A 27,996-nucleotide genomic window follows, 5' to 3' on the forward strand; every position below is an offset into this window, starting at 1 on the left:
CACCAAGTCCCCAACAGCGCCACCTGCTGGAGGCAAGCCCTTACCACCCGGACCTTGGGAAACTTTAAATGCAAACCCACGCCAAGACATCCTCCTATATCTGTTTACCTCTCACCACAAGTCATGCCTGCGTGTGCACGCGACGGAGACTGACCTCAAGTACAGCCTGCCCTTTTTTTTAAATTTGGTGACGTCTCCACTGTGCAGCCAGACAAACCTGGGACAGGCTAGCGACAGTTATCCCTGAGCATTTACAGTTCGCTCGTCATCGGGGGTGTGCTGCCTGGGGGTGGGGTCAGTTCACTCCTTCCACCCTTATATGGGTTTCACGGATTAGGCTTGAGTGACCAAGCTTGCGCGAGTCATGTGTTTTTTTATTCACTGGACCACAGTTAACATGATTTGGCCGTCACCATGTCCCATACCAAAGACTCACCTGACGGCCAGGACAAGAGTGGATTGGATGTGTGAGGTGCCAGCAAAACCCGTTTTGAGGGTTTTAGGCATGGCTCAGTAGTCAAGAGCACATGCTGCATCCAGGCAGTGGTGGCGCACGCCTTTAATCCCAGCGCTCAGGAGGCAGAGGTAGGAGGAGCTTTGTGAGTTCGAGGCCAGCCTGGTCTACACAGATAAGAGTTCCAGGACAACCTCCAAAAGCTACAGCAGTACCCTATCTCAAAAACAAACCAACAACAGAGCACTTGCTACTCTTGCAGAGGCCAGAGTTCTGTTCTCAACATAACTTGGGTAGCTCACAACCAACCACCTGTAAGTGCATTTCCAGGGGAATCTATCTGCAGCGTGTGTACACATTCACACAGACATAAACACACACGTTTAAAATGGTTCCATGCTGGACGGTGGTGGCGCACGCCTTTAGTCCCAGCACTCGGAGGCAGAGGCAGGCGGATCTCTGAGTTGGAGGCCGGGCTGGTCCGACAGCCTCCAAACAATACAGAGAAACCCTGTCTCGTAAAACCAAAAAAATAAAAATAAACAGTAAAAAGGTACTTGGCACCAAGCCTGTTGAATCCCCAGAACCAACATGGAAGTAACTTCGAGAAACTGTCCTGACCTACACACACACACACACACACACACACACACACACACACACACACACGAGAGTAACTTCGAGAAACTCCTCTGACCAACACACACACACTAAATGAGTATGTTTCAAATAAAGAGTTCATCCCTAGGTTTTGCCATCAAAACAATAATCGAACAAAAATCTAGCTGGGTAGCAGAAACTGTTTTCTCGGCCCCGGAGGTGAGGAAGAACAGACGATGAGACTTGGAGGTCAAGTCTGCAGGGCAGATGCCCGCCCCACTTGAAGAATGCCCCTCTGCTGCAGATGTGCTCGCCACCTCGTCAGGGGCCAGCCAGGGCACAAGCAGGGTCACCCGTGTCTGATAGGCAAAGCCCCACCTCAGGACACTAAGAGGCTGAGCCCGCGCCTCCTCTAAGGCATCTTTATTCTGACTGATAGGTGAGTACGGGTTGGAACGGGCAGACGCAGCAGCCCGCTCCACAGGGAGGGTGCAGCACGGAGAGCGGTGGACATGGCGATCCTCCCCAAAGCCCCGGTAGTCCAAGCCTGCGACGGGAGGTGTGCTGTGGGCAGGGGCGGGGGCAGGGGGCAGGGCCGTGCAGTGCCGTGAGTTTGACGACCAGGGACGTGGAGCGGTGGCGGGCGGCCGCGGCTGGCTTTATTCCACTTTGGTGTCCCGATGCTGTTTGATGAAGCTGATCAGCCCGTTGGTGGAGGAATCGTGTGAGGTCACGGCGGAGCTGCCCTCCAGCTCAGGTTCGATTTTCTTGGCCAGCTGCTTCCCCAGCTCCACCCTGCCAGGAAGGCGTGGAAGGGGAGAATGAATCCGGAGCCAAGCGGGAGGCACAACGGGCCCTCCCCCCCACCCACAACCCCGCCCCGAAACTCACCCCCACTGGTCGAAGCTGTTGATGTCCCAGATGACGCCCTGAACGAAGATCTTGTGTTCATACATGGCTGCAGAGGGAGGAGCAGGTGGCGTCCGTTAGGTAGGTCCATCCGTCCGTCCCTCCCTGTCCCATGTAACTGACCCCAAGCCTGTCAGTCCCCACTCACCAATCAAGGCTCCCAGGATGAATGGTGTGAGCTTGGTGAACACAATCGAGTTGGTCGGGCGATTTCCTTCGAAGACCTGCAGGCAGCCATTTGAGAAAAGAGTATTTGCCAGCATGTACTCTACGGGGGGACAGAGAAACCGGTCCCCAAGCTCTGGAGAGGAAAGGCGCTCTGTCCCAGAGGCTGGGACACGTCTATCTGGGGAGGAGACCGTCCCATTGTGTGGGACCCCCCTCAATGCCGTCCCTCTAGCTCCCCGTTATGTCACCCTAACGCTGAAGTTCCCGAGGAAGGCTGACCTTGTGTGGCAAGAGCTTCTCCAGGTCCTCCGGGCTCTTTCCTGCAGCCTGGAGCTCCTTCTTAGCCTCTTCCGTCGTCTTCCCCTTCATCAGGGCCTCTGTCTGGGCCAAGAAGTTGGCCAGGAGGATCTGACGAGAGAGACACAGTTACAGCCCCACCAGAGCCCGCCCGGCACGTCTCAGGCCGGGTCAGTTCCAGCATGTCAGGTGCCAGACGAGGGCAGGCAACAACGCTAACTTCACTCTTCTGTTTTCTTTCTTTCTTCTGGTTTTCTTCAGGATAGGGTTTCTCTGTATTGTTTTGGAGGCTGTCCTGGAACTCACTCTGTAGACCAGGCTGGTCTCGAACTCACAGAGATCCGCCTGCCTCTGCCTCCCGAGTGCTGGGATTAAAGGCGTGCGCCACCAACGCTCGGCCTGTGTTCTAGGTTTTAACCGTCAACTAGATGAAGCCTAAAGTCACCAGACGCGGGAGTTTCAACCGAGACTGCCCAGTTCAGACTGGCCCGTGCGGGATTTTGTCACGGTGTAGGAAGGCCCGGCCCGCCGTGGGCAGCACCATCCCTAGGCAGGTGGCCGTGGACTGTGTAGGAAAACCAGCTGGGCATGACGCCAAGCCAGCAAACACCATTCACGCATGTCCTGCCCTGTCTTCCCTTGATCACGGACCGTGACCTGAAGTAACCCTTTCTCCCCCCAGGCTTAGCAGCAGCAGAGATGGAACTAATAGAGGCCGGCCCCTTTTATGAGGTAGGAACCCAGCTCTGACAGCTGCTGGCTTCTGACTCTGGGAACACAGCAGGCTGTGCTCCACAGCAGTAAGTCTGGGGTCATCTGCTGTGGCAGCGAGAGAAATGGAGCTATGGCTGAGGCTGCAGGACGGCTCTGTCCCCCGGTCCCGGGGACGCACGCACGCGGGGGACCTGGACAGGCCTCTCACCTTGTGATGCAGACCTTTCCGTATGGGGTGCTGGGTCTGGACGGGGATGAGGAAGTCACAGGGTATCATCTTGGTACCTGTGAAGGGCGCAGCCGTCACCCACACAGCCCCAGGCCTCGGGAGCTGCCCACCGGAAGGCACCGCCCTGAGAGGGAGATTCCCCGCTGCCCCAGCCCCACCCTGCCAGGCACCGCACCCGCTCGCCCAGGACAAACGGGCCCTACCTTGGTGGATGAGCTGGTAGAATGCGTGTTGGCCGTTGGTCCCCGGCTCCCCCCCACACGATCGGGCCCGTCTGGTGGTCCACCCGGGCACCCGACTTGGTGACGTATTTGCCATTGGATTCCATGTCGCCCTGGAGTTGAGGACACAAAGTCACCCCTCTTTCTGAGCATTTCTCCCTTGCACGAACTGAACTGGGCCTGCATCCTTCCCGGGGTGCCCCAGCTTCATGCGAGGCTCCTGCAATGGTCCTCAGGCTCCTGAACCTTCTGGCTCAACTACCATGACCAGGAGGAGATGGATCTGGAGGCGGGGGTGGGGGAGGTGGGGGGGGTGGGAGTCTATTTATAAACAAGATCAGTTCTGCCTTTAGGTGGTTTGAGGTGACTGCTCCCTTGATCCAGGAAACCTTTCAAAGTCATGCAAACTGAGGTTCAAACCTTGTTCAGTTTTTTTTTTTGGGCAGGGGGATTTCGAGACAGGGTTTCTCTGTATTGTTTTGGAGGCTGTCCTGGAACTCGCTCTGTAGACCAGGCTGGCCTCGAACTCACAGAGATCCGCCCGCCTCTGCCTCCCGAGTGCCCAAACCTTAAGAACAATGATGAAGGGAGTTGGGAGACTGCTCAGTCGAGTGCTTCCTGCTCTTCCAGAGGACCCAGGTTCAATTCCCAGCACCCACACCAAGTAGCTCACAACCACCTTAACTTCGGGCGCCCCTGGGCACCAGGCACACACGTGTCACAAACACGTGCATACAAATACACATGAAAAGAAACGGGGAGGGGCTGGAGAGGCGGCTCAGAGGTTAAGAACACTGGCTGCTCTTCCAGAGGACCTGAGTTCAATTCCCAGCAACCACATGGTGGCTCAAAGCCATCTGTAATGAGATCTGGCGCCCTCTTCTGGCCTGCAGGGACACACGCAGGCAGAATACTGTGTACATAATACATAAAAATAAATGAATAAATAAATAAAAGAAACGGGGAGAGAGGAGACTGTGGGATTTTTGCTGCATGTGCTTACAAGTTCAGAGGTCAGCTGTTTAAATTCTCCGGTCACCGGACACGTCCAGGTGAACCAAGCACCCAAGATGGGCCCCGGTATAGGTCACACGGGGTCCCCAGCTACCACCACCACCCACCCAGGGCAGCAACAAATGAGAGCCCAAGAGGGAAGGCACGCCCACAACCAATCCAGGGCAAGCGTGGCCAGGGCACCCCTCACAAGGGTGGTGACATTCGGCCGCCGACAGCAAGGACGGGATAGGTCTCGGTTACCAAGACGTGCCGCAGCCGCAGCCGGTGCCTACCTGCTGGAAGTAAGCAGCAAAGCGGTGCATGTACTGGTCATAGGGCAGCATGGCGTGGGTCTCGCAGCCGAAGCAGTTGATGTACCAGACCCCCAGGAGGGCCAGCAGCACGGGGGCGTTCTTCTCCAGGGGCGCCTTGCGGAAGTGCTGGTCCTACGGGAACGAGGCGGGTGGGCGCTGGGGGGGGGAGGGAGCTGGGGGAGAGGAAGGAGGGAGGGGACGGGACCCAGGCCCCGCGTCACTCACCATCCAGTGAGCCCCGGAGAGCAGCTGCTCGAAGTTGTCAAAACCTGCGACACAAAAGCAGCATCAACAAGCGGCCGCCGCCCACAGTGTCTCCCTGGCAGCTGGTCAGTTTTTGTTTGGCGTTTCTCCGCGGCTAGGGAGTGTTGTATGTGGAGGAGGAGCCAAGCAGAAAACCTCGCTCCTCAGAGCTGGCCCGGGGACGCACAAAGCCAACCCTGGGTTCGTTCCTCCCCTGAACCAAAGGAATACACGTTTCTGTGCAGGAGCAGAGAGGCCGGAAGCCCGCAGGACGAGCCGGGCAGCCAGGGGTGCAAGCCTCAACGTCACGCTGCGACACGGCCTCCCCGGGGTGACTCAGAAACACACTCACCCACGTGCAGAGCAATGGAGAGTCCAATGGCTGACCACAGCGAGTAGCGGCCACCTACCCACTAGGAGAGAAGGAAACGGCGTTGAAGGAGGGCAGGCACACCCTACCCCCCTCCCTCCTGCCACACCCGCCCCCCAAAAGCCAATCTTCCACAGGTGCAGCCTGCAGGGTGGGACCCAACCCTACTTGGCCCAGTCAGACAGCACACCAGGCGCTAGGGACGCTCCACGCTGGCCAGCAAGGCAGACGACACGAGGGACACGTCCAGTCAACTACAGATGTTACCGTGGCATGGCGTGGCTGGCCTTTCCTTCCCGGCAGACCCAAAGGCCTCAAACCTCTCTCCGCTCCTGTCTCCTCAGCATTGGCAGACAGACAGCCTCCTACCTGTGCCAGCCTTTGCCTGCGCGGTGTTGGCAGAAGCAGGGCTAAACCCACCTCACCCATGACCCCGCCAGTCCCTGCTCTCTCAGCGCTGACAGAAAGGGCCCCCGATGTGCGCTAAACCTCGGATGGTGACATGCATACCCCTTCCCAACCCAATCTCCTCAGATGCTGGCGGACCAAGCCCTCGTACCTGCGCATACCTGCCTCAGACATGACGGGAGCCCCACACCTGGGCCTCCCTTACTCCTCAGGCACAGGTGGATTTAGAGCCTCATACCTGGGTCATGCCAATCTCTTCAGATACTGGCAGACCAAGCACTCCCGCCTGCGCTGAGCTTACCTGTCCAGACACCGAGAGACCCGGGTCCTGTCTCCTCAGAAGCTGATAGACAAGAACCTCATACCTGCACCTACCCTGTCTCCTCAGAAATTGATAAACCAGAGCCTCATACCTGCACCTACCCCGTCTCCTCAGAAATCGGTAGACCAGAACCTTGTACCTTCTCCTACCCTTTCTCCTCAGAAATTGGTAGACCAGACCCTCATACCTGCTCCTACCCTGTCTCCTCAAATTTGGTAGACCAGACCCTCATACCTGCTCCTACCCTGTCTCCTCAAATTTGGTAGACCAGACTCTCATACCTGCACCTACCCCGTCTCCTCAGAAATCGGTAGACCAGAACCTTATACCTGCTCCTACCCTGTCTCCTCAGACACTGACAGACCCTCATACCTGGGCCTACCCTGTCTCCTCAGAAATCGGTAGACCAGACCCTCATACCTGGGCCTACCCTATGTCCTCAGAAATCGGTAGACCAGACCCTCATACCTGGGCCTACCCTGTGTCCTCAGAAATCAGTAGACCAGACCCTCATACCTGGGCCTACCCTGTGTCCTCAGATCAGTAGACCAGACCCTCATACCTGGGCCTACCCTGTGTCCTCAGAAATCGGTAGACCAGACCCTCATACCTGGGCCTACCCTGTGTCCTCAGAAATCGGTAGACCAGACCCTCATACCTGGGCCTACCCTGTCTCCTCAGACACTGACAGACCCAGGGCCTCATTCAGACCCGTACCCACACTGTCCCCTTGACCAAGGACAGACCTATTAATTCATACCTGTGTCTACCTGTCTCCTAGATTACTGACAGACCCAGGGCCGCATCGTCATACTTACGATGTCTCTTTGGTCACCAGCAGACCCAAAACCTCACACCTGTACGCCCCATCTCCTCAGACACCGACAGGCCAACACCTCTACCCACCCTGTCTCCTCATAAACTGGCAGACTCGGAATCTCGGGCCGGTACCTACCACGACTTCTTGGTCACCGACACCCAGGGACTTGTCCCACCTGTCCCCTTGGTCCAGCTCGGACACAGCGGCTAAATACTCGCACCTACCGTGTCTCCTCACACACGGACAGGCTCAGAGCCCCAGGCCTGCACCCCCTTCTGTCTCCTCAGGCACCGACAGAACCACAGCCTCGTAACTGTACTCGCCCGGCCTCCTCAGACACAGAAAGGCAGAGCCTCCGACCCCCGTCTTGGACCAATTGTAAACAGAGTCGGATCTGAAGAACAAGCACCTGGCAGGCGGAGAAGCATTCCAGAGTCGCCCATGCCAGAGTGGCGTGGCGGGAGCAGCCATTCACAAGAGGACTGGCTCCCGGGAATACGACAGGAGCAAACGTCCCCTCTCGGAGTGTCTCGGGCTGACCCCCGGGACTAGAACCCCATTAGCTGCCCAGGGGAGGAAAGGCGCCAGCCCACACACGCACTAGCTGTCCTGTGGCGTTTGGGTGTCCTCTGGAAGCCTGAGGTACAGTCTGCAAGGTGGGGTGGGGGAAGGAGGGGAGCGGCGAGACTGGCTGGAGAGCGAGGCAGGAATGAAGACAGAGCCCACGGAAGCTGAGGTTTATCCCGAAATGACGACGCCCTGGACTGAGGGGCTGAGGAGGACCCACACAGGAGGCTCCCACAGGTGGCGCGGGAAGCATGAGAGATACCGCCAAGGTCCCTTGACAAGAATGACTCATCTGGGAGGACCCAGGTTTGGCAAGAGCCTGGCAACAGCGGCCATCTCCCAGGCCCCGTTAGGCGAGACGCGGACTCTCGGATCTTGCCTAGCAGACTCAAGTTTCCAGACTCGGTGGGCTGGGTGGGCGGCAGCCCTCACGCTGATGAGTTTAGCGTCAGACCCGGGCCGAGAGGAACAAGGTCAGATTTCACGCCCCGGGGAGCCTCGCCACCACCGAGCCCTCATAATGGTCCCGCCGAGTCCCTAGGGCGAGTCAGACTACACGCCAGCGAGCACGCGAACCCAGAGACACAGACACAGACACACGCACGCACGCACGGGCCCGGCTACAGATCCCCCTGCCCCTGCGACAGCCTCAATGAACGTAGCCACGGTTCCTGGAGCTTCTCCAGGTATACCCTACCTTTGCCTGAATCCCCTGCGAAGAGCTCAATCCTACCCACCCACATTCAACTCGTCGCCACCACAGCAGGCAGGACCAGCTCCCACACAGGCAATGCCGCGCCAACCTGCCCACCTGCGCTGGACGACGGCTCCTCAGGCCGCAATCAGTGGACGCCCCCCCCCCCACTTAAAGATTAATTCATTACATATGTGTGCATGTGTGCCTGCGGGCCAGGAGAGGGCGCCAGATCTCGTCACAGACGGCTGGGAGCCACCAAGTGGTTGCTGGGAATTGAACTCAGGTCCTCTGGAAGAGCAGCCGGGGCTCGTAACGGCCGAGTCACCTGTCCAGCTCCTCTTAGATTGACCTTGGCTCTCCTGATCCCAGGCCGCGGCTACGTACCTGTGCTGGACCCCTGGGTCTTCAGAGCACACCTGGGCAAGCTCTACCTACCAGCATTTGAGCCTGCCTCTCCAGAGTACATCTGGCAGGTCACCTGAGCCTAGCCCTGGCTCCTCACCCGCATGGCCGCTACCCCAAGCCCTGACCACGCTTCTCCAGGCTTCGCCCACAGAGACCCGGATATAACTCCTACCTTTGAGCAATTCCAGCTTTTGGAGAAGGCCAAACTCTACCTTACCAGCGTTGACCCTTCAGGCCCACGTTGGGCAGATGACAGTCTGCCTCTGACCCTGGCTCTCCAGGACCACCTAACTTCACCCACCGGCAAGTCTCACACTTCCAAACCTGGATCTGACAGGCCGGGTGTGGCGGCGGCGCGCGCCTGTAATCCCGGCACTCGGGAGGCAGAGGCAGGCGGATCTCTGTGAGTTCGAGGCCAGCCTGGTCTACAGAGCGAGTTCCAGGAGACCAGCTCTGCCTCTGGGTACAGCGGGCACCCTGGCTTCTTCTCGGTGAGTCACCGCTATCTACCGGGATGCTGACCTTGGCTCTTCGGACCACACCCGGAAGGCCAGCAAGACTCACGCCCGCTCGCTGGACCACACGCCGGATGGGTCAGGTAGCTCCACTTACCTATGAGACATTCTGGGCAGTCCAGACCATGCCCCACAGATCGCCCCGCATCTCCATCTACCTGACGACGCCGCCGAGTCCTCGCCCCCTATTCCTATCTGACGGGTCAGCTCCCTGCGTCTCACGATGGCTCCTTAGGCCTCAGCGACCCAGCCAGTTTTACGGCCCGGGTCCTCCACAGACGCGCACCGACAAACCCCGCATGACCACACGCTAGCGTGGCTCTCACCGAACCGGCAGAGCCAAGACTCCACGGGCCTCGCCCCAAGTCACAGTCCTCCTCCACATCCCCGCTCGGGCATGGACACACCCAACCTTACCAAGCGAGGCCGCACCCAGGAAGCCCAGAGACTCCGGCTCACGACACAGCTTCAGACGCGCCTTCACCCACCTTGCCTTACTGGGTTTCCTTAGACAACACCTCAGACGTCCAACCCTCCTTCGCCTCTGAGGCCTTCGCCGGTCGTGACTGACCCGAGGGAAAACCGCAGTACCGTCACATCAGCCTACCCCCGCTGGCTCTGCAGACTAACTCACCCGGTAAACCCGCACCGTGCGGGGCCAGGGCTGGCACACCGGGCCTTCCAGGCTCTTCCGTACCTTACCTGGGACATGAGGGCGGGCAAATCTGTCTCTTAGCAACCTCCCCCTGCCAGTCTTACCCCACTCACACCCGGAAGGGCCTGACGTCGGTGCCTTCTGGAAGCCTTAGGAGACCTCGGGCCACCTACCTGGGCGCCACCTGAGTGTTCCCGATGTCACCTAACGACACGGCCAGGCTTGGTTTCAATCGCTATGCTTTCACACACTTCCTGTGATGGGGGGGCACTTCCTGCGATGCCGGGGGGTGGTGGGGGGGTTGAAGCAGGGGCCAGGACCCTGCTGGGAGCTCCACCTCCAAGCCCAGCACCATCAGGCTCAATGTCCATACCAGACCAAGCCAGTTCCATACACGCGTGCCCAGCCTGGCTCCTCCTGCCCCAGGGGAAAACCAGTCACACACTGTGGTCCCGACTCCCGCTCCCGAGACCTGAGCCGCAAGACCCCGCCTAGCAGATGTCAGCACACCACGCATCAACAGACGTTACCTACCGGCCAATCTCAGGGTTTCCTACTGGAGCATTCAACGCAGGCCTTAGCTAACAATTCTCTCCCAGCCTTTATCTTCCACGAGTCTCTCAAACTGCACCCTAAAGACACAGGCCCTCTGCCGCAGAATGTTCTTTTTTTAATATTTTATTTATTTATTTACTTGTTATGTAATCTTCTGCCTGCACGCCAGAAGAGGGCGCCAGATCTCATCACAGATGGTCGTGAGCCACCATGTGGTTGCCGGGAACTGAACTCAGGACCTCTGGGAGAGCAGTCAGTGCTCTTAACCTCTGAGCCGTCTCTCCAGCCCCAGAATGCTCTTGTACACCGTGTGAATATACGTCACCGCGATTGGTTTAACAGAAGGGCGGGGTCAGAGGAATCGCCAGCCAGATGCAGAACGATGCGCAAAATGGGACGGAGATATAAGCCCCAACCAAGCCTCAGGGCGGCACACAGATTAGCAGAAACGGTTTCATCCTAAGAGTCAGGCGGTAACAAGCCCCGGCTATCGGCAGAGCCCTTGTAACTGACATGAAGTCTCTGGGCCCGTCATTTAAGTCACAGCGGCTGCAGGGAGGGGAAACTACCCCCTACGGCCCTCAGCGTCCCTGCTTGTGTTTGACCTGGGCACTGGCCCCACCCCCTTACGATGCCGCCGCCGCCGCCGCCCCATGACCTCAGAAGGGCTGGCCAGGATGCTGAGAGCCTGGGTTCACCTCATCTACTCCACCAGCTAACTACAGCCCAACCTCCATTTCCAGAAGGCACCGGAGGTCCTGATCTGTACACGCCTGGGACCATCTAGTTCTCTTCCTGCACAGCCGGCCTAGGTCACATGACCCTGACTTCAGACCTCAACTGTTACAACCTTTTTTTTTTTCCAGACAGGGTTCCTCTGTGGCTTTGGAGCCTGTCCTGGAACTCGCTCTGTAGACCAGGCTGGTCTCGAACTCACAGAGATCCGCCTGCCTCTGCCTCCCGAGGGCTGGGATTAAAGGCGTGCGCCACCACCGCCTGGCCAATTGTTAGAACTCTTTTTTTTTTTTTTGGTTGTTTACAAACAAGGTCTCACTACATAGCTCAGGCTGGCTCAGAACTCAGCATATAGCCCAGGCTGGCCTTGAACTTATGACCCGCCTGTCTCGGCCTCATGGGATTACAGAGGTGTGCCACCGTACCTGGATGACGTCATAGCTGCACTTACACTTTTCTTTGTCCTGGCAAGTCCTCTGATCACACTTGTACCTGTCCTCATTCCCTTTCAGTCCCGATTCTGGCTCCAGAGACCTCCGCCACGACCACACACACACACACACACACACACACACACACACACACACACACACACACACACACCACAGACTCCGTCCCACATACCTGAGGAGAGACAGCTTACACGTGTCGAGTCTCAGATGCCAAAATTAGCCGTGTGGAGCTGGACTCATGCTGGGACCCAGAGAGACTGCACACTCGCTAGCTTACCTCTGCTGGGTCCAGATGTCAGACCCGCCAGGCAGCCAATGTCAGACCGCAGGGGACGGAGCCCCCTCACTCACACATGCCTGCACCGGACAGACTCGAGGAATGGCCTCCCAGGCAGTGCTGGACACCTGAGAGACTAACTCCAGGATCTCCACACACCCCTGCTCCCGGGCCCTCAGACATTGCCTCCATCAGCAGTACCCACCCACATGCCTCCTCAGGCTGCTGGTGTGTGCGTGTGCGCGTGTGTGTGCGTGCGTGTGTGCGTGCATGTGCGCGTGGCCCGACCCGCCAGGCCTCCACTGCCGTCGCTGCCAGTCCTGTACCTAACCGAAACTCTTTGACCTCGCCTGCAAGGCTCAGCCCTGTCACAGTCCATCAACCTTCTGCACACTGGGCAGAGACGATGAGTGCCCCACCGCGCGGGGCTCTATGGCGCAGCAGGGGATGCCCACTCCTCCCTTGCCACCACTGGCTCAGGTGCCAAAGCTTGAGGACGCAGGGGAAAGGCCTGCACTGGTCGGAAGCCGCAGTCTCCCCCACGGGGATCCCTCCTCCGAGCCACTGGCTGTGTGCCAAGGACGGCGTACAGCCGGCCCCCCTAGACTCGAGCTGACTCATGCCCAGCGGACGGTCTGGGGCTCGGGGCTTCATTCTCCGTTGGAGATGGGTAGAGAAAAAAAGCTCCCAGGCCAAGTGCGGTCACGCGCGTGCCTGTAATCTAAGCACTTTAGGCCAAGCAGGTCACAAAGTCAAGCCCGGCCTAAGGGACACGGTGAGCTACGGGTCAGCCTGGGCTACACAGAGATCCTGCCTCAGAAATTCTTTAAGGGGGGACAGGAGCAGCCCAGTGGCAGAGTTTGGTATAGATCCTAGGCACCAACAACAAACTTTCCCTTATTCGTTTGATTTAAAGAAGAGGGCATTTTAGAGCTCCCACGCAAGGTTGCCCACTGGCCAATGACGCCACCAAGAAAAGCGCCTCCAGCCCAATGGCTGAGCGGAAGTGTCTAGTCCGGTGGACCCCAGGCAGTTGTTAGAGAGAGCACCTCGGCCCGGCCACAGCACCCCCAGAGCACACACCACGCCCACAGGAGCCCACACTCTGGCCTTCACAGTCCCCCCTCAGGCCAGCTGCGAGGCCAGCGCCCAGTCAAGGCTTCCTCCCGGCGAGCCCACCCATCTGTCTGTCCCACTGGGTGTCCTCCGTGCGGCGGCCCTACCACGTGGAGCGGGGCTCTGCTGTGCAAGCTAGCGTGCCCTAGACTTGGGGTCTCCTGCCTCCTCCCTGCGTGCCAGCCACCCACCCCACCCACCCCCGAAGTCTCCGGCCCTGCCGTCCCCTGTGGGTCTGTTCCCAAGACCCGCCTCGCCCTGCCCTTTGGCCTTTACGGACTGTGGCCGCCGACTGGAGAAAGGTCACGCCTGAGAATAACTCACCTCAGCTAGTGGCTCTGGTTACCTCACAGTGGGAGCGGCTGGAAGGCACCCAGGGGAGTGTCGCGCGTCTCCCCGCAAGCCGGAAGCGCTCCCCACAGACTGAGCCCCTGTCTTTCCCAAAGTCAGACAGACATGCAGCAAGCGCTCGAAAAAACGCTGACCTGACCTCAAAGGCCCCTCCTGTCGGCTCAAGGGCCATGACTTGGCTAAGGACACGCCAAGCACAGGAAATGCCTTACTTACATCCCAGAACTCGAACATGTTTTGAGGGTCAATCCCGAACTCCTTCACTTTGGTCTGGAAAGTACAAAGGGAGAGAGAGAGCATATGTTAGAGACGAGCGTAAGGGGTGACAATCGCCGCCCAGAAAGTGGCACTTCCCAACCCCATGAGGGGCGGGCGGGCGGGGTAGAGCAGGTTCTGAGCTGAGGGGGACACTCACTCCAGACCGGACACCAAGCCACCTCTTGGCCACCCCCCGCCACAACACACCAGGGGCCCCGCGCCTGGAGCGCCTCCTCTTGGTGGGTAAGAACCAGAGACACCAGGAGAGCCATCCCATCCCCCCCACACCCTGCTCGACTCTGGAGCTCAACACCAGAGGTCGTTCCCCCAGTCTGGGAAACAAAGCCTGGACCGCCACGCAGCCATCCCCCTTGGAAGGTGACACCACCCGAGGGTTCCCTGAGGAGACCAGTCTTGTTCTCAGGCGCCGAGGCCCTCAGGCAGGCAAAGCCAGCTGCCCCGCATCCAACCTCAGGGATGGCCACCGACAGCCTGAGCCCGGCCGGCTGAAATCGGACAAGGTGCTGGTTAGCCGCCTTGAGACACCTGGCTGGTGGTGGCGGTTGGAACGGGAAGGAGGGCGGCCAAGGGCCTGGCTGCAGGCACTGAGGGACACAGCAAGACCAGGAGGCCGTGCTCGAGTCTGTAGGTGAGTCTCCCCTACAGCACGCAGGCCAGACCAACCGTGAGCTGGCCACCACGGCTGCACCACCAAACATGATCCTTAGCCGGAATAAAAGGCCACATCTGGGGACGCTGGGGACACTGCTCTAGCGTTAGACCCAAGCTTGGCTCCTGTGAGACATCGGGCAGCTCATAACCAAGTCCTCATGCGTGTACGTACCCATGCCCCCCAATACACCCGCATACACATAAATAAACATAAAATGAGTCATAATAAAAGTCACTGGGAGCCGGGCGTTGGTGGTGCACGCCTTTAATACCAGCACTCGGGAGGCAGAGGCAGGCGGATCTCTGTGAGTTCGAGGCCAGCCTGGTCTACAGAGTGAGTGTCAGAACAGCCTCCAAAACAATACAGAGAAACCCTGTCTCTAAAACCAAAAGTCACTGGGGCTGGAGAGATGGCTCAGTGGTTAAGAGCACTGGCTGCTCTTCCAGGGGTCCAGAGTTCAATTCCCAGCAACCACACGGTGGCTCACAACCATCTGTAATGAGATCTGGCGCCCTCTTCTGGCCTGCAGACAGACATGCAAACAGAACACTGCACACAAAAATAAATCTCTAAAAAAAGCCACGCCAGGCGATGTAGCAATGCCTTAATCCCAGCTCTCAGGCAGCACAGGTGGAGCTCTGTGAGCTTGAGGCCATCCAGGACAGCCCGGGCTACACAGACAAGTCCTGTCAAAAGTTAGGGTTCATGACAACAGCACTTGCTATATAAGCCTGGAGATCTGAGTTTGACCCCAAGAACCCAGACAAAGGAGGCAGGACACACAGAAGTCGTGCTCTCACCTGCACTGTGACTAACACACACACACACACACACACACACACACACACACATGCACACACACAGCAAAACAATAAAAAAAGTTAATTAAAAAAAGGAGTTACATGCAGGGCTGGTGAGATGACTCAGTAGGTAGTTTGAAACCATTCCTAACTACAGTCCCAGGGATCTAATGCCCCTTTCTGACCTCCGTGAGCACCTGACATTCCTGTAGGGTACAGACACACATGCAAAACACTCTTACACATGAAATTTTAAAAAAAAGCAAGCACATCCATTTACCAGGTCTAAACAGCTTTAGTGAGAAACAAGATCTACCCGGCACCTCCCACATGGGGACGGGCATGTGACACAAGTGTGTCAGGCTGGCCTGGGGGACGGGGGACATCATGACCCTACTGACTCCGTGTCGTCCCTTAGCATCTTACAGACATTGGCGATGTAGGAAGCTCAGCCGGCTCTCGGTGAGCGCCTACGCCAGCCACCCAGCCACGATGCGGCCCTCCGTCAGGGATCGGGCTTTCCCTCGGGGGCACGCAGGCCGCCACTCTGGCACTTACCGTGTTCGTAGACAGCGCGACAAAGTGCTTTGCAACCGCAGATGGCTACGGGAGACAGAAGCAGATGATAGCAAACCTGATCCCAGAGGGGCCACCCAAGGGTGGGGATGCCCCCCCCACCCTACCCAGAGAAAACCAGATCCTACAGAGGATTGACTGTTCTCTCGCTTAGGCCCTGGGGCTGCTGTCAGAGGAGCCCGCAAAAGGTCAAGGACAAGAGGATGTGACGACAACCCTCACGCTCACGGGAGTTCAGGAGGGGCCCGGACTCCACAGCGAGTCCCTGTCACAAACCAGCAAACCACAAAAGAGGTGTGCACGGTCCACGAGTCAACCTGCCCATCCACACCCAAAGGCAAACACGGCCAAGGAGCAACCAGACTCCCCCAACGTAAAACGGGTGTGGTCCCCAGGGAGCAGAGGTGATCCCAAGGGCCAAGGGGACTTAAAGAAAGGGTTCCGTCCAACCCAGTATGGAAACTATTGAAAAATGACGGAAAGAAAGGGAGGCCCCTCGCCGCTCAGAGCGGGTTCTGCTTATGCCTGGGGGGGAGCCAAAGGTATAAAGAAAGGAGCCAAAAAGCCGACTCCTGCTCCCACCTTTGGGAGGGTGGGAACACAGGACTAGCACCACATGCCCCACCAACGTCATGGAGGGGGGGTAGAACTTGGTAAGCACACCGAACCCCCCCACCGGCAGGAGACCCACCCCACGCCCACTCACATCCTTGGCCGACGCGAGGAACCACTCCTTCGCCGTCTCCGCATTGGTGATGGTCTCCTGGGTGGTGAAGGTCTGCGACACAGGATGGGGCACTCAGTCCAGCCCCGGGGGTGGGGGGAGCGCGACGCCGGGGCGGGGCCGACACACCCACGCACGCACGCCTGCACACGCGCGCGCGCACACACACACACCAGGAAGGTTGCAGGCATCCATCAACATACCATCCGGGCACGGCCGGGCGGCAGCAGCCGTTCACATGGGGGGGGGGGAGGACCCCGCCCAAAACCCCACCCAAAACCCAAATCCTGCAGGTCAGGCATCTCCCAGGAAGAGAGGGGCTGAGCATATTCTGAGTTCTTCTCCAGTTCAGCCTAGGCTGGATTTCACAATTCAGTTGGAATTCTATTTTTCAATTTTATTGCATTTAGAGAGAGAGAGACAGACAAGACAGACAAGACAGACAAGACAGACAGACAGACAGACAGACAGAGAGAACGTGTGCACGAGAGTGCCATGGCACATGTGTTGGTGACAGGACAACCTTTGGGAGTAATTCTCCCCTACCGAACCCAGGTTGTCAGGCTTGGTGGCAAGCCCCGTTACCTGCTGAACCATCTTGCTGACTCCCCCCCGGAGGACTTTTTACTATCCTGTGTGTGTTGAGGTACATAGGGCACAAACGACAATAAAGAAACCGTTATGGGGGGGCTGGAGAGATGGCTCAGAGCTTAAGAGCACTGGCTGCCCTTCCAGAGGTCCTGAGTTCAATTCCCAGCAACCACATGGTGGCTCACAACCATCTGTCATGAGATCTGGCGCCCTCTCCTGGGGTGCAGACATACATGGAGGCAGGGTGTTATATTCATAATAAATAAATAAATAAATCTTTAAAAAAAAAACCGTTATGTTCTCGGATCAGCGCTCTGGAATCAAAAAGGTACAGCAACACGCCAGGCACGGTGCCTGCATTCCCAGTGCTCAGCTACAAAAGACCCTGTCTCAGAACTCTGGAAGGGGGGCTGGAGAGATGGCTCAGAGGTTAACAGCGCTGCATGTTCTTCCAGGGGACCGGAGTTCAGTTCTCAGCCACCACACGGTGGCTCGAAACCATCTATAATGAGGTCTGATGCCTTCTCCTGGGGTATAAGCATGTACACAGATAAGAAACTATGCTTAATAAATAAATAATTAAAAAAAAGAAAAAAAGAAGCCTTAGTCATTGGCTAACAGTTTAAAAAAAACTCAAGCCGGGCGTTGGTGGCGCATGCCTTTAATCCCAGCACTCGGGAGGCAGAGGCAGGCGAATCTCTGTGAGTTCGAGGCCAGCCTGGTCTACAGAGTGAGGTCCAGGACAGCCTCCAAAGCCACAGAGAAACCCTGTCTCGAAAAACCAAAAAAAAACCAAAAAAAAAAAAACCACCTCTGGACGGGGAGGGTGGTAAGGAAAGTGGGGAAAGAGAGAGAGAGAGAGAGAGAGAGAGAGAGAGAGAGAGAGAGAGAGAGAGAGAGAGAGAGAGAGAGAGAGAGAGAGAAGGTAACTGATGGATCTGCAAAGAAAGAAATATCTCCTGGCACTCCGGATGCCGAGGTAGGCAGATCAACGTAGCCTGCTCTACGGAGAGAATTCAAGGACAGCTACGGCAACAGAGACACCCTGTCTCAACTAAAACTAATAATAAATAATAAAGGAAGTATTAGAGCCTTATTATGTGAGGACGAGGACCTGTCTGTTATCTACTCTACAGCTCAGGGTGTGCGTGGCTACAGAGTGAATTCAAGGCTAGCTGGGTACGGAGTTCAGCGGTAGATTAGTTGGCTAGCATGTGTGAGACTGAGTTCAGTCAGCAGACACACACACACACACACAGTCAGCAGACAGACAGACAGACAGACAGACAGACAGACAGACACACACACACACACACACACACACAGTCAGCAGACACACGGCCCAGTCAGCAGACACAGGCACAGACAGACAGACAGACAGACAGACAGACACACACACACACACACACACACACACACACACACACAGTCAGCAGACACACGGCCCAGTCAGCAGACACAGGCACAGACAGACAGACAGACAGACAGACAGACAGACACACACACACACACACACACACACACACACGGCACAGAGCACATAAATTAAGTAGGTATGGCCTATGACAAGAGCCCAAACTGAACAGGCTCAGCCTTTTATTAGATAAAGCTCTTCTGCCGCCAGACACGGAACCACCTTAGGGCAGCCGCGTTGACGGGACTCACAGAGCACCATTCACTCAGAACCGGTCCTGGCAGCCCACAGCCCGGGGCAATCCACCCAGCCTCCCCACCCTCTCCAGCGCCAATACCTTGGAGGCGATTATAAACAGGGAAGACTCGGGGGTCAGGTTGGCCAGTGTTTTGGCAATGTGGGTTCCATCGATGTTAGACACGAACCAGATGCGGGGACCTCCTGCAGAGTAGGGCTTGAGAGCTTCAGTCACCATGAGGGGCCCCTGCGGGAAGAGAGGACAGGCTCTAGGGACTGACTGTCCCCTCCCTTCACCCCACCATCCCCAGGCGCGTTCCTCACCAGGTCAGAGCCTCCGATGCCGATGTTGACGATGTCCGTGATGGATCTGCCTGTGTAACCCTTCCACTCGCCACTCCGGACCCGCTGGCACAGAACCAGAGATATGATTAGCCCAATGCCCGCGGAGAGGCCGCGGCTCAAAAGCCCCGTGTGAGCCCTTCCGCCTCAGTGAAACTACTCAGGAGCCTCTGGAGGTCGCACTCTGTGACATACGCTATCCTGGTACACTATGCTGCTTTTATTGCTTTTTTTTTTCTCGAGACAGGGTTTCTCTGTATTGTTTTGGAGGCTGTCCTGGAATTCGCTCTGTAGACCAGGCTGGCCTCGAACTCACAGAGATCCGCCTGCCTCTGCCTCCCGAGTGCTGGGATTAAAGGCGTGTGCCACCAACACCCGGCTTACTATGCTGTTTAAACAGGGCAAACGGGGCTTGCTTGTCCCTGACTCCTTCCTAACTCTGTGACAGGGAGAAAGGAGAGTGGAGTCACTTGTTGTCTCGTGGTATAAAAATGTCTGCCCAGAGCTAGAGAGGTAACTCAGTGGTTTAAGAGCGTGGGCTGCTCTTGCAGAGGCCCCAAGTTCGGTACCCAGCACCCACACGGTGGCTCACAGCCCTCTCCAGTTCCAGGGGATCTGACGCCCTCTTCTGACCTCCACAGGCACCAGGCAAGCACACGGTGCACAATAACAGACACAGGCCCGAGCGCACACACACACACACACACACACACACACACAGGAAACTACAGCCAGCAGAGCTGCTTTCACAGGGCTTCCGCTCTCACTCTGGCTGGATATCGTAAGTGCACGCTTTGATGATGACCATACCCTGCCTGCTCAGCCAATCGGACGACCCCAGCTGTTCTGCGGGATGCCGTAAGCACCCATTGTGATGACTGGCTATCTGCTCGCCGTTTTTTAACTTCTGCTTGCTGCATACCTAATAGACTCACTTGTTCAAAGACCAAAAGCGTGTCTACAGCCGGACGTTGGTGGCGCACACCTTTAATCCCAGCACTCGGGAGGCAGAGGCAGGTGGATCTCTGTGAGTTCGAGGCTAGCCTGGTCTACAGAGCGAGTTCCAGGTCAGCCTCCAAAGCCACAGAGAAACCCTGTCTCGAGAAACCAAAAAAAAAAAAAAAAAGCATGTCTACTGTAGGCCATTCCCTGTATGAACACATTCTCCAGCAGATGGCCTGTATGTCCTCACTGACAAAGTGGGACTAGGAAGGCTCTCACAGGGAGGCTGGCGAAACTCTAAAACCGAACCTGGGTCCTCTGTCAAGCAGCCACGTCTACTCTCTGGGAGTCAGGTTCTGGTGCGACTCCTCAGCAACGCTCTGTCACTGAACTGCTGCAAGCCGTAGGATATGATTTCAGCTACAACTTTAACAAGGGGCTGGAGAGATGGCTCGGCAGTGGAGAGCACTGACTGCTCTTCCAGAGGACCCAGGTTCAGCGCCCGGCACCCACATGTGAAGGCAGCTTCGTAAGCATCTGCAGCTCCGGCCCATGGGATCTAACACTGTCCTCTAGCCTCTGGGCACTGTATGAATGCATACACACAGACACACAGAATAAAATATTGGAAACCTAGACAAACTGGATGTGGTAGCTTACGCTGGTAATCCCAGCATGTGCGAAGCTGGACTGTCATGAGTCCGAGATGACTCTGTCCCTAAACAAAAATAAACCTAACGCTTGGACTGAATGCTCTAAGAGTTAAGTGAAACCCCAGAACCGATTGTACGACCCTGAGGTGGCTGCTGGTATGGGTTTAAGGAAAGGGCTGGAAAGTGTTACTGGAAATCGTAGGGAAAGGATGTTTGCGGGTCAGGCTTGGTGGTCCACGCCTGTAACCCCAGCGCCCACAGCTGCACTCACATGCACATACCCACAGAGACACGCAAACATACACAACAAAAAGAAAACCTGCTTTTAAAATAATTTATTTTCATTTATGTGCATTGGTGTTTTGCCTGCAGGTAGTTTGCATGAGGGCGTCAGATCCCCCTGGAAGAGAAGCTACACACAGCCGTGAGCCGCCATGTGGGTGCTGGGAATCGAACTCAGGACCTCTGGAAGAGCAGCCAGTGCTCTTAGCCCTTGAGCCATCTCTCCAGTCCCTCAAATAAACCTTTTAAAACCCCTTTGTTTCCAGGCGAGGTGGTGCACTCGTGGGAGGCAGGGGCAGGTAGATCTCTATGAGCCTGACCTACAAAAACTGAATTCCAGGATAGCCGGGGCTACGTAGGGAAACCCTGGCTGGGGATGCAGCTTGTCTAGGTTTGTGACAACCGAGGGAACGGATTCCCCTGACCTCCGCCTGCACCGTGGCCTGTGTGCCCGAGCACAAGCAAGTGCGTGCAAGAACAGCGAGTTTTATAGTAGCTTTAGGATCTCACCTAGAAGAATTCTGTGCACACAGCTATGTCTAGCAGACTGACACCCCCCCACAGAAGCTTCTTAAGGAGTCTTTTAAGACTGTAACCACCTGAACTGAATGGAGCTAAGTGAGGCACATAAGAGACACTCGGAGACCTATTACTGTTCATGTCCAATCTCAGTCCAAGGTTCACTAAAACAAAGTACTTCCCCTTCCACACAAATTATGAGACACGCCGTTAACATAATCTTCCCCTGGGGCTTTAGAACATACACTACTTTTTTTGGGGGGGGGGCTTTTTCGAGACAATAGTTTCTCTGTGTATCCTAGGCTGTCCTGGCATTCACTCTGTACACCAGGCTGGCCTCGAACTCACAGACATCCGCCTGCCTCTGCCTCCCGAGTGCTGGGATTAAAGGCGTGCGCCACCCCTGCCCAGCACGCCGTTTCTTTTCTGTTGCTGTATTGTTGTTTTGTGCTTGGGAAGTAGTGCCATTACCGGATGCCAGGCAGCCATAGCTACCAGCAGTATGGATAAATGATAAGTTTTTCCTTTTGCTTGTTGCTTGATTATTGTAAATTTTCAACTGACGGCACATTTATGAGGCATGCTGTGATATTTTGATATATGGGTATAAGTAACAATTGGGTCAGACTGATTGGTAGATTCATCACCTCAAACATTATCTCTTTTCAAGCGCTTGCCCGTCACACGCCAGACTCTGAATTCAACTCCCAGGATCAGAAAGACAGACCAACAGGGTTATAACGTCTTTTCTGTCGTGTTGGCTGGTTTGAGGGATTCACTATCCAGCCTAGAACGGCAAGGACCTGTTGACTCTCCTGCCTCACCTTCCCCACTGCTGGGATCATCGGCATGAACCTCTGTGCCTGTTTACTTTTGAGAGAACTAGGGAAGTAGAATTTCTCACCGGGAGTGCGTTGGTGAGCAGGGTTTCTGTTTTGTTTTGAGAAAGTCTGGCCAGGGACTGTCAATCCTACTTCAGCCTTCTAAGTGCTGGGATTATGGGCATGGTCCACCAGAACCAAGCCTCATATTTTGAACTAAGAATACCCAGTCAGCCTGAGTCAGCCAAGCGGACAGCCAGCTGTAAGGGAATATCATCCTGCATCAGCTCTGGAGAGACCGATAGCACCCAGCATGCCTGAGCTTACACAGGATGAACAAGGGACCGGGGTCCACTCTGCCCCACACAGCAGAGGGCTGAGGATGTCCTTCCTCACACACAGGGCTCCTAGCCTCCCTCATCCCAAGAAGCCCGGCTTCCAGGTGGCTGCCGGTGTCATTTTCAAGTCTGGAAGTGGCTCTTGGCCAAGGCACGCAGACTTTGACCAGCCACACACGGGAGCTCCTGTGAGCTGCTGCTTTCAGGCACAAACCCAGAGCAGTCACAGCTGACCAGACGATCAGGATCTGAGCATGCCCATCCCATGCAGATACACAAATGCACGTACCCACACGCAGGATGGTGACCCAGAGGTGTCTTTTACGTTTTCCTAGCGTACATAAGCTGCAGGCAGCGGAAGCAGATCATAGCCCAGTTGCTAGAGTACGTTCCTATTATGTGAAGCCTCAAGCTGACACTCCCTACCCCTGCCACCCCCACACCACACAACAGGCTGAGGTCCCAGACCTTGGAAGATGGAGAGAGAGAGCCCGCTCACTCTGAAAAGAGCTGAGGGAAATTCCGGACTCAGCGGAGATGCCAGGGTCGGCAATCACACAGGTCACCCCCACCTGAGGCTGCAGCAGGGCCTACACCCTGCCTCTAGGGAAAGCAGTAGGGCCAGATTCCTGAACACACACACACACACACACACACTCACACACACCTTCTAGGCTAGCATTAGCTCACACACACACACACACACACACACACACACGCATGCACGCATACACACACTGCCTAGGCTAGCATCGGCTAGCTCACACACAGTCACACACGCATGCACACACACACGCATGCACGCACACACACGCATGCACGCACGGTCTAGGCCAGCATCGGCTTACCTGGCAGAAAGACTTCATCTTCTCCAGAACCCTGTTGACCTCTGGCATCACGTCCTTGCCATCCACCACAATGGGGGTGTTGGACCGGTTCCGGAGGGCCACGTGCAGCACTGCCCGGTCCTAGAGCCGAAGGTTGGAGAATGAGGAACTACTTACTACACACCCTAGTGGTCCCAGCGGGGCACGGAACAGCGTGGCTCGGCCCCCGTGCACCAGCCGAGCGGGTCCCCGGACACCCGTTACCACCACAGTCTAGTACAGAGAACCCACCTCATGCTTTGGGAGTGACTGAGGACAGGGAGCTTTGCAAGCCGTGGACAGTCTGAAGCAGAGCGGGACCTGAACACGCCTAAAAGGCTTCCCATGCCTGAAGGACCCCGGGGGCATTAAAGCCAGAAGAGAGCAGACTGGCCAAAGGCTTAGTGATGACAAGCAGAGATAAGCAATGAACCCCTTCGGCGGACCAGCCACCGGAAAGCCTAGCGCAGCCTCAGCCCTCCTGATGCGAGGACCTCGCGTCTGTTGCACCTTCTCAAACCGTCCAGAGGCCCCAGGATGTGTGTGAAGCAAGACCAGCAACCCAACGGCCTCACGGCCACAACTGCCACTAACCAAAACTTCACTTGTCACTGAAGCCGGTGACAAGCGCCAAGCAGAGAGCAATGGTGCATCTAGCTGAAGGCAACGGCAGTCTTGGGGAGGAAACGGGTGAAAACGTCCCAGACCGCCAGGAAAGCGATGGCCATTCATGCAGGTTCCTTCTGAGTGGCAGGGCCCGATGCCAGCCCCCCCACCCTGTCTAGCCCCACAACTCCCCCATGTGCCTTCAGCAAAGGCACCCCTGCAGGAAGCCCTCCCTCCTTGACTGTGGCCCGCCCTCAGTGCAAGATCAGCTGCTTCTAATGGCCTCTCTGAGCTCCGAGCCTCAGACCCCTCGCACGTAAAAAGACCCAGGGCTGGACACAAGGCAGTCAAGAGCACTGGCTCGGTCCTCTGCCAAAGGGCCGGAGAGTGATCCGCGGCCCACACGACGGCGGCAACTCGCCACCGGTGCCAGGAGAAACCGACACCCACACCATCAAAATAAATAGATTAAAAATTCCCGGACGAGCAAGTGTGGGGCGCCGATTGTGCCTGCTGGCTCCTGCTTGCCTCAACCCCGCTTGTTACTCACGCCCGCTGCCAGAGAGACTACAGGCTCTTGTCACTAGTGTCAACTTGCAGCAAGGACCCACCAAGAGTAGCAAGGCTGAAATTCTCCAAGAAAACGCCTGAGCAAGCCTTAAGTTAATCCCTCCCTGGACGGACACCAGGAACTGTTCCAATCGGCCGGCCAAGTGCAGCCGCCAGTCTTGGGGGGAAGACACACCCCAAAGCTCTGCAAACACACACACACACCTGCCAAACGAGAAGCCTTTTAGCACCTTCCTGAGGCAAAAGCATTGCTTAAGAATAACGGTGAAGAGCCAGGCATTGGTGGCGCATTCCTTTAATCCCAGCACTCGGGAGGCAGAGGCAGGCGGATCTCTGAGTTCGAGGCCAGCCTGGTCTACAGAGCGAGTTCCAGGACAGCCTCCAAAGCAATACAGAGAAACCCTTTCTCGAAACCCCCCCCAAAAAAGAGTAACGGAGAAGTCGTGGGGCGGTGGATGGTGACAGTCTTGACGAGAGCAAAAGGGAAGGAATTGGCCTGCGCTGGGTAGGTGGATGATACCCACTCTCACTGCTCACCTCGGTGTAGTTGATCTTCACGCCGTTGAACATGTTGTCCCGTGCAGCCTCCACGCCCCTGGACTTAGCCTAGGAGGAGAAGACACTGAGGCCTCGTGTCCCGGACCCACTGGCCAAAGTCCAAAACCCCCGGAGAGGCTGCCTTGGATGGTCAGGGCCTGTTTCCATCTCCATTGCCTTCCAAGAGTCTGCTCAAAGAGCAGGCCCTGGAGACCCCTGGGAGCCCGGAACCCAAGCAACCCCCACACCCGAGCCAGAGATCACGGTTCCCCGAAGTGATCATTACCAGGTCCACCAGCATCTGCATCACCTCCTTGTTCACCAGGTTCTTGGAGTAATCCACCAGAATATGTCCGTGGTTGGTGTTGAGGTTCAGGCTGCGGGAAGACACAGCAGCTGCTGGCCACGCCCCAGCCCACCCCCCATGTCTACCGCGCTGGCCGCAGGCGCAGCGCCTGTTGCCTAGGACGCACAGCGGGAGAAGCCATGCCACAGAACCAAGGCGCGGGCAGATCCCGGGCTAGGAGCACGGTCTAGACGGAGGAAGGTGCTGACCCACGCCCCACCCACTCAGGGCCTCCCCTCCGCGCTCCCGTGTTTCAAACTTGCTAGGGAACACCAATGCAGAAGCGTGGGGGCTTCCATGTAGCCAGGAGCCACAGGTGGTCATCTCAAGTCCCCCGCCTTCCAGCATCAGGAGACAAGGAATACCCGGATGCATCACATGCAAGCTTCCCTCCACCCTCCCTTCTTCCATTTAGCGGTCGCTCACGGATGCCTCTTGCGTCGCAGTCTCCTCCACGGCTCTATTTTTACACCGTGGCTCCCAGCAAACCTCAGCCTACCCACCCTTCCCGACCCAAGCCCTCGAGAAACAGGTGGGAGGCGACAGCTCTCTCGCGCCTGTCGCAGCAGCAAGGAAGGGCTCCTCCTCCTCCTCCTCCCCCTCCCGGGTGGCTAGAAATCCCTTCTCCAGTGGCTGGGACTGGAAGGCGAGGGCGAAGGGACAGGGGTGTCCTCGTGGAGGGGCGCGGCGCCCCTCCTCATGACTAAGCAGCCCCGGCCCTGCAGCGAGCACGCGGGCCCCAAGTGCCCTCTCCAAGGAGGGGTCAAGGACAACGTGCGACCCCGATCTGGGCCCCCGTGGGGCGGCTGGGGGGTGGGGTGGTGGATCCCGGGAGCCCCCGTGGCCCCATCCCTGCGCGCGCACCTGAAGTGGTTGAAGCGCTCCGGGTCCGCCTCAAAAAGGCTCCGCAGGTTGAGGTCGCCGAGGTTCGCGCGGTGCCATTCGTGCAGCTTCTGGAACTGCGGGTTCCGGGTGAGCGCGGCCATGGCGGGACCGGAGAAGTACACGGAGCGGGACGTGCGCGGAAGAGGAAGGAAGAAGGAGCGGCAGCGCGCAGCGAGCTCGGGGACCGTGCGCGCAGCGCTCTTTATGGCGCAGGCGTCCGGCCCCGCCCCTCCTGGCCACACCTCCCTCCGGAGCCCCGGCCCCGCCCCGCCGCTGCCCTCCGCGCCCGCTATGCGACCTTGCCAGCGGCTGCAGATCTGGGGACCTCTGCTGGTCATTGGCGATGTCCCTTGCCTGGCTTCTGCCCGGAAGTGACTTGAGGAAGGGCAGAGGCGGAGTTTCCCATGCCTGGTCGGCTTCCTTCTTTCATTCATTTATTCAATTAAGGAAAAAAAGAAAACCTCTATAGAACAAAACTACAGAACTCTCCCTCTAACTCTCGATTATGGTGCTGCAAGTATTGTGGATACATAAACCAGATAAGCAAATAGGATTTATGGAATTCCAGAGCTGGCAAGTGCTCCCGAGAAGAGGCAAACTGGACTGGGCAGGAGACAGGGGTCGGTGTGGCTAAGAGCACATATTGCATAGATCTCTTGCAGGGGACCTGAACTGGGTTCCCAGAAGCCACACAGGGCAGCTGACAACAGCCTGTAACTCCTGCTGCAGGTGCCTTTGAATTCCAAAGGCACTCGCATTCTCCTGCACACATAGTTAGTAATAAACTTATACGCATGTACTTAAAGGTATATTGGAAATGAGCAATGTTAAATAGACGATTAAAAGGAAAAGACTCGTCCTTTATTATGACAGCAAAATATTGAAAGGGAAGCAACGGGCCAGTTGGCCACCTGGAAGGAAAGTGTTCTGTCAAAGGATACAGGAACTGCAAGATCAGAGAAGATCACCTGTAGCAGCCCCCGAGAACAGAAGGCTCACATGGCCAGAGCCAAGCAGATGAGGAGAAAGCCATAGAGGGTGACATTAGATAAAGAGTCCACCCAGTGGCTTGCAAATCATTGCGAGGGTGTTGATTATTGTTTAGATAGGACAAGTCCCTGAAAGACTGAACAGAGCAGGGACTTCATGTGACACACAGTATAAAGGGTCAGCGTGACACCGGAGGTCAGTGAAATAAACTGGGTCCGGAGGGAGGGAGGCAGCTTCCGGCAAGGCAGGAGGAGGAGGGCACGGAGGACTGAATAAGTGAAAAATCCACAATTGCCTGTCGAGAAAGGTCACGATACCCAGTTTGGGGATCCAGCTTCCTGGGGGGAAAATGGGATTCTCACCCACAATTCCGGTGAGGAGCAAGGAAGACTTGCCATGGGAAAGCGTGGGTGAGGTGTAGGGGACCATTTTTCTAGATGGGGTGGCAGTATCATCCCAACACATGGGTGGGAAGAGAGGCAGAAAGATCAGGAGTTCAAAGCCAGTATCAGCAGTGTTTGAAGCCAGTCAGAATGTCTGAAAGACAAAACAAAACAAAAAAAACCCAAACAAACAAACAAAAAAGGAAACGGAGGAGAGAGTTCAGGGAAGCACTTGCCCTGGAGATGAGGACAC

At 56.7% G+C, this 27,996-nt stretch overlaps 1 protein-coding gene across 1 annotated transcript; it reads right to left on the reverse strand.

The window, feature by feature from the left end:
- Positions 1-1,462: 1,462 nt before the first annotated feature.
- On the reverse strand, positions 1,463-26,556 carry Gpi (glucose-6-phosphate isomerase). Its single transcript, XM_005081777.4, is given in 19 exon segments — positions 1,463-1,849; positions 1,946-2,012; positions 2,112-2,187; positions 2,411-2,539; positions 3,351-3,427; positions 3,575-3,626; positions 3,628-3,705; positions 4,882-5,034; positions 5,128-5,171; positions 5,498-5,558; positions 13,607-13,660; positions 15,680-15,724; positions 16,404-16,475; positions 18,764-18,910; positions 18,988-19,071; positions 23,409-23,528; positions 25,140-25,208; positions 25,426-25,516; positions 26,350-26,556. Coding segments are annotated over 19 exon segments (1,677 nt in total). The 5' UTR covers positions 26,472-26,556; the 3' UTR covers positions 1,463-1,713.
- Between the last annotated feature and the right edge of the window lie 1,440 nt (positions 26,557-27,996).

This window comes from Mesocricetus auratus, unplaced genomic scaffold (assembly GCF_017639785.1).
Source record: "Mesocricetus auratus isolate SY011 unplaced genomic scaffold, BCM_Maur_2.0 Super-Scaffold_100046, whole genome shotgun sequence".
NCBI lineage: Eukaryota > Metazoa > Chordata > Mammalia > Rodentia > Cricetidae > Mesocricetus > Mesocricetus auratus.